Consider the following 5,198-nt stretch of genomic DNA (forward strand, 5'->3'; position numbering starts at 1 on the left):
TCCTTCCTGATCATCAGTCACAAGTCAGCGACCTTTCGCCTTTATTCTCTTTCACTTTCACAGAATAAGAAGGCAATCTCAGGCAGGATGACAAAGGTAGGGCCAAGCTGACCAAAGCAAGTGGGGAGGCGGCCTGCAGGACTGGAAACAATGCTGGCTGGCTACTCTTCCCCGGATTCCCCGACTCTGTCATTCACACCCAGCAGGCCTCAGGAGCTTAACAGTGTAGTTTATGGTGTAAAAATCCTTACTGCATTCCATAGGATCACAGATTAAAAGCTGAAAGAGACCTTAGAAGCCATGTCGTCACACGCCATCCTAAGATGGATTTCAAATAGTCACCTATTTGTAGAAATCTCTTAAAAACCGGTGTCGAGGTAAACATCCAAGAGACCCAGGAAGGTAGGGTGAAACCCAACCCGTCCTCTAGTCTATGACTTGCCTCTATCCCTGCCCGGTGGATCCCTTGCTCTCCTCTGTAGCTCACACCACCTCTCCTTAAAAGAGAGGAGAAGCAGTTGTGGGGTGGGGTGCTGTGGGGAAGATAGGGGTTGTTCTGGAGCCATGGCCTCCGACCATGGATGAATATTGGAGCTCCGAGAGCGGGAAGGAAAGGCGGCTAGCTAAGTAATTCTGACAGAGACACAAAAGAGGCTGTTGTCTAAAAACACAATTTAATGTTTCACAGTTTGAGTGAGGCGCGGTGTGTTTGTTGGCTGAGTTTCTGTTGGTGTTTGTTTGGTTTGGTTTTGCGGACAAACACGGACATTCGCACAAGTATTTCATTTCACAAAGAATGACGCCTTGCAGAGCTCCTTACAAATAAGTGTCGATTTAGGCCCATATCCCAGGCAAGGAGTCCCAGGAGATTCCACTTCAGAAGGATTTCAGAACCGAGTAAAGAGGGGAGAAAGAAGTTCCCTTTGCCCGCACTTGTCCAGTCTCATCCACTTGTTTCACAGTTTCTGTAAGTTTGTAGGTAGGTACCTTTGGATCCTACACTCCATCCCCTTTCCGTCTCCCTCTCCCTCCCCCTCCCGCAGCAATGAAGAGCGAATCCTGAGCCAGAACTCTGTCTGGGGCCCCAGCAGAGCGAACCGGTGAGATTACAGATACACTGATGGCAGGCTAGGGGAGTGGGGACTGACTGACTAGGTGGAGGAGGAATGTGTTTGGTTTCTGTCCCAACTGAAAAGTGACGAGTTGCCATGAAGTGAGAGGGTCCTGCAGAAAAAGAGCTGCACCCCGAGCTCCGGCCGAAGAGAGAGAAGAGGGGGGAGTGCGCCGGTCCCCTCGCCCCCTCCCTAATCGGGGTACAAAAGAAAGCCAGAGAAGGTGCTGTACTTATTGTTGTTGCCACCGTGCGCTTTCCCCCCGTCCAGCTTCACGTAGACCTCGTCCCCGGAGTCCAGGTGCAGCACCACGCTGTTGCTAGCGTAGTCGTAGTTCTGGTCCGCGTCTTGGGCGATGGCGCTGGCACGGACCTGGGGAGACGGAGCCGGCGGGGGCTGCTTGGAGTGAGGCGCCCCTTTGCCCCTCCCCCCGCCTCTGTGGCCCTCTCCCATTGCCCGTCTCCCCCGCGGCTTCCCCTCCTACAAAGGACCTTCCCACGTCCCAGTCCTTAGTGGGTTTTCCCCAAAACTTTAGCAACTCTTTCCAGGCCTCCCGGGCGTTTCGGGGCTGGGTGTTAGAGGAGGAAAGGTGGGGGAAGCTCTGGGGCTCTAGGGGATAGAGTAGAGCGCTCTGGACCAGAGGAAAAAGGAACCCTGCAGAGGAGGACCTCGGGACAGGAGCATTAGTCGGACATTTAGCCAAGTCTAGTGACCTCAATACGAAAGGGTTTCCGGACCACAGAGTACGGAGTTGGGGCAGAAGAAGGGTAGGAGGTGACCGGCCCTCAAAATCGTATCATATAGGGGGATCGTGGGTATGCAGGAGCTCCAGACACTCGCAAATCTTAGACTTACTGGAGACCCAAGACAAAACGTTCTGGCAAAATAGGGATCCCAAATAAGCGTCCCCTGACTGGCCAAGGGCCTGGGCGGAGACGCGTTCTGAGCGCACTAGTGTCCTGGGCGGAGGCGGGCTTCGCAATCCGAGGAACAGGGGACCCCGGGGAAGGGAGAAGAGGGAAGGGAGAAGAAAGTGGGTGGTGGCAAGGGAGGGAGACTGACCTGCCCGTTCTTGCAGAGGTCTGCCCACATGCTGGTACCATCCCCTCCTCTCATGAGGATGTGGTAGGTGAAGAAGTAGATGCCTCGCACTTGGCAGCTGAACTTGCCCGTAGTTGGGTCGTAATGGTTGCCCAGGTTGGTGACCACGTCGTCGAACTTGAGTACTTCATAACCCTCGTGGGGGCTCTTCAAGCCCACGTAGAAAGCTATCTTGGGGCCGCTGAACGCTGCGCTCAGTGCCCCGGTCACCTCGCCGACGTCCCCGCCGCCTCCTACTCCACCACCAATGGCCCCGACGCTGCCTCCGCCTGCCCCGCCTGCCGCCAGCTGCAGCCCAGGCATCCCGGGTTTTCCTGAGTCTCCTTTCTCTCCCGGGGGCCCTCTCGGTCCAGGGGGTCCTGGCTCTCCCTGGGGACCTCGAGGGCCAGGTTTCCCCGGCCGGCCGGGCTCTCCTTTGGGTCCCTGGATGAACGGGGGAGGAGGATTGGCGCTGAGGTCCTGCATGACTTCCAGGGCAGCTGTGCTGGGACCTGGGGCCGCTTTGCCTCCTGGACTCCCGGGCCCTCCCCCGGGTCCCCCGCTGTAGGGGTCACATATCATGCGGCAAGTTCCCATCATCTCGTAGTGCGCCGAGCTGGGGGGTGCAGCCTGCAGCAGTAGCAGGGGCACGGCAATAAGCAGCACCAGGGCCATGGCCAGCAGTACGCCGACGGCGGCCAGGCAGGCGCGCCTCCGCCTCTGCCAAAGCCGGGAGGCGACAGCGACCAGGTCCTCTTTTCCGGGAGAAGTAATGGTGAGGCGGCGCGGGTCACCCCGCTCCCCGCAAAGAGGGGCCGGCTGAGCTGAGTCGGGGCCGCCTCCCCGACGTGCGGATTCCCACGCTCCCCCTCCAGCACCGAGCAGCCCCGCTGAACTTCAGCGGGAGCGCTCCGGACCCGAGCAGCCTGACCGGCCTCACTGGGGCTGCTTCAGAGAGCTTCGGAGCCCAGCGGGCAAGATGAGGGCATCCTGATAGGTGGCCGCAAGCTGGGGACTCACCCCTAGCACACAGTGATCGCGGTTCAGGCTTTAAGTGTTTGCACTGGCGTCTGACTGGTGCTCCGGAGCTCTGCTTCAGCCTCTCTGACTGCCTCTGTCCCTGCTCCAGCTCCTGGGGTGTGTGTGTGTGTGTGTCTCTTCCCGTTACACTCTCTCCGTTACTCTTTCTGTGTGTTTCTCTTCTCTCTCCTCCTCTTCCTCTCTCTCTCTCTTTATCTCTCTCTCCCTCTTCTCTCTCTCTCTCTCTCTCTCTCTCTCTCTCTCTCTCTCTCTCTCTCTCTTTCTCTCTCTCTCTCTCTCTCTCGGGAGGGGGGGACGACCCAGCCAGCCTGACGTAAGGAGTCTGGAGGTAGGCAGGCTACAGGAGCTCCAAGGCAGCAGCAGCAGCATCACAAGGGAAGTGGGTGTCTCATCATCACCACCACCATCATCAAGAACAGCATCATCCATCCTATTCATAGGAAAAGGAGCTCTGTCTCTGACTCGGGCAACTTTTGCCCAGCAGTGTGGAGATGCCACAAGTGAGAGTACTCAGCCAATGCATACACATACCAAATGATGCACACAGAAGAATATTATTCATTCATGTTCATCTACACACATACATATACACACATAGACAAATAGATCATAAAGTGACGGTAGTCATCAGACCTGAATTCAAATTTTGACCCTGAGCGAATCACTTCACTTCGAGGTTCAGAACTCAGTTTCTCCATCTGTAAATTAGGGATAATAGTATTTGCACTGCAGCTAATAGAGAAAACATCTATTATTGATATGTCAATACAGCTAGATGGCGAAATGGAGAGAGTACTGGGCCTGAAGTCAGGAAGACTCACCTTACTGAGTTCAAATCTGGACCCAGACATCTACTAGCTGTGTCATAGGGGCAAGTCACGTAACTCGTTTCCTCACTTTCTTTGTGTGTAAAATGAGGTGGAGAAGGAAATGGCAAACCAATCCGAGATTTTTGCCAAGAAAACCCCAAATAGAATGGAGAAGAGTCAGCCGTTGAACAATTGTTATGTCAAATGAATTATTAGTGGCGGTAGTGGCAACAACTACCTGGACCCTAATTCATTGTGCTTACACCACACTCCAGTGACTCTCATCTCCACAGGGTTGTGTTTGTAATACAAGGAGAATAAAAGTGGTCTCCTGGCTCCACCAGCTGGTCCAAAAAAAAAAAAAGACTTAATTAGGTTCATACATAAAATCAGACTATAAACCTTTGTCGGTCTCTCCGCTGCCATCCCCCTCCCCAAAACATAAACACATCGCCAAAGCTAAGAAATTGGAATTTTTTTCTCTTTAAGGCTGTCCTTGGTATTCATTTTAAATTAGGATTTGTAGTTGGAAGAGCCCTTACAGCTCATCTATTCCAACCCCCTCAACTGAGAGATGAGGAAGGCCCAGGAAGGAGTAGTGGCTTACTGGAGGTCACACAGTGAACAGAGCCAAGCTGGGATTTGAACTTGGGTCTGCTCATTACCCTCTCAGAATGCTCCAGGCAAGGGTACCCTTAGAGAAGGTCCACACCTCTCGCCCCAAACCCCCCCAGATGAGTCTCTTTCTCTAACTCCAAAGCCAAGAGTCATTTGTTCTCAGGAAAACATGGGAAAGAGAGAATAAGGTGATGAAGGTTTAGTTAAAAAGAACTGCCCTTCCATAACAGAGCCCCTTTCCTCGGGTGCAATAGAATACTGGAGAGTTGGAAACAGAAGATCTGGATTCAAAAAAAATGGGGGGGGGGGCCGGCTAGGTGACGCAGTGAGTAGAGTACCAGCCCTGGAGTCAGGAGGACCTGAGTTCAAATCCGACCTCAGACACTTAACACATGTACTAGCTGTGTGACCTTGGGCAAGTCACTGAACCCCAATTACCCTGCCAAAAAACAAAACCAAAAAAAAAAACAGAAGATCTGGATTCAAATCTTGTCTCTGCCATTTACTACCTGTGTGACTTTGGTTGAATCATTTGAAT

General features: G+C 53.5%; 1 protein-coding gene across 3 annotated transcripts; it reads right to left on the reverse strand.

Moving 5' to 3' along the window:
* Positions 1–1,304: 1,304 nt before the first annotated feature.
* On the reverse strand, positions 1,305–2,867 carry C1QL2 (complement C1q like 2). Of its 3 annotated transcripts, none has more exons than XM_036747364.1 (3): positions 2,472–2,867; positions 2,175–2,423; positions 1,305–1,484 (listed from the first exon to the last, which is right to left on the reverse strand). In XM_036747364.1, the coding sequence occupies exons 1-3, from the start codon at positions 2,865–2,867 to the stop codon at positions 1,305–1,307; spliced, it is 825 nt and encodes a 274-aa protein (XP_036603259.1). The 3 variants fall into 3 exon arrangements, with proteins under 3 accessions (XP_036603259.1, XP_036603260.1, XP_036603258.1); XM_036747365.1 differs by having other exon boundaries at positions 2,175–2,401; positions 2,459–2,867; XM_036747363.1 differs by having other exon boundaries at positions 2,175–2,867.
* Between the last annotated feature and the right edge of the window lie 2,331 nt (positions 2,868–5,198).

Source organism: Trichosurus vulpecula, chromosome 2 (assembly GCF_011100635.1).
Source record: "Trichosurus vulpecula isolate mTriVul1 chromosome 2, mTriVul1.pri, whole genome shotgun sequence".
Classification (NCBI taxonomy): domain Eukaryota; kingdom Metazoa; phylum Chordata; class Mammalia; order Diprotodontia; family Phalangeridae; genus Trichosurus; species Trichosurus vulpecula.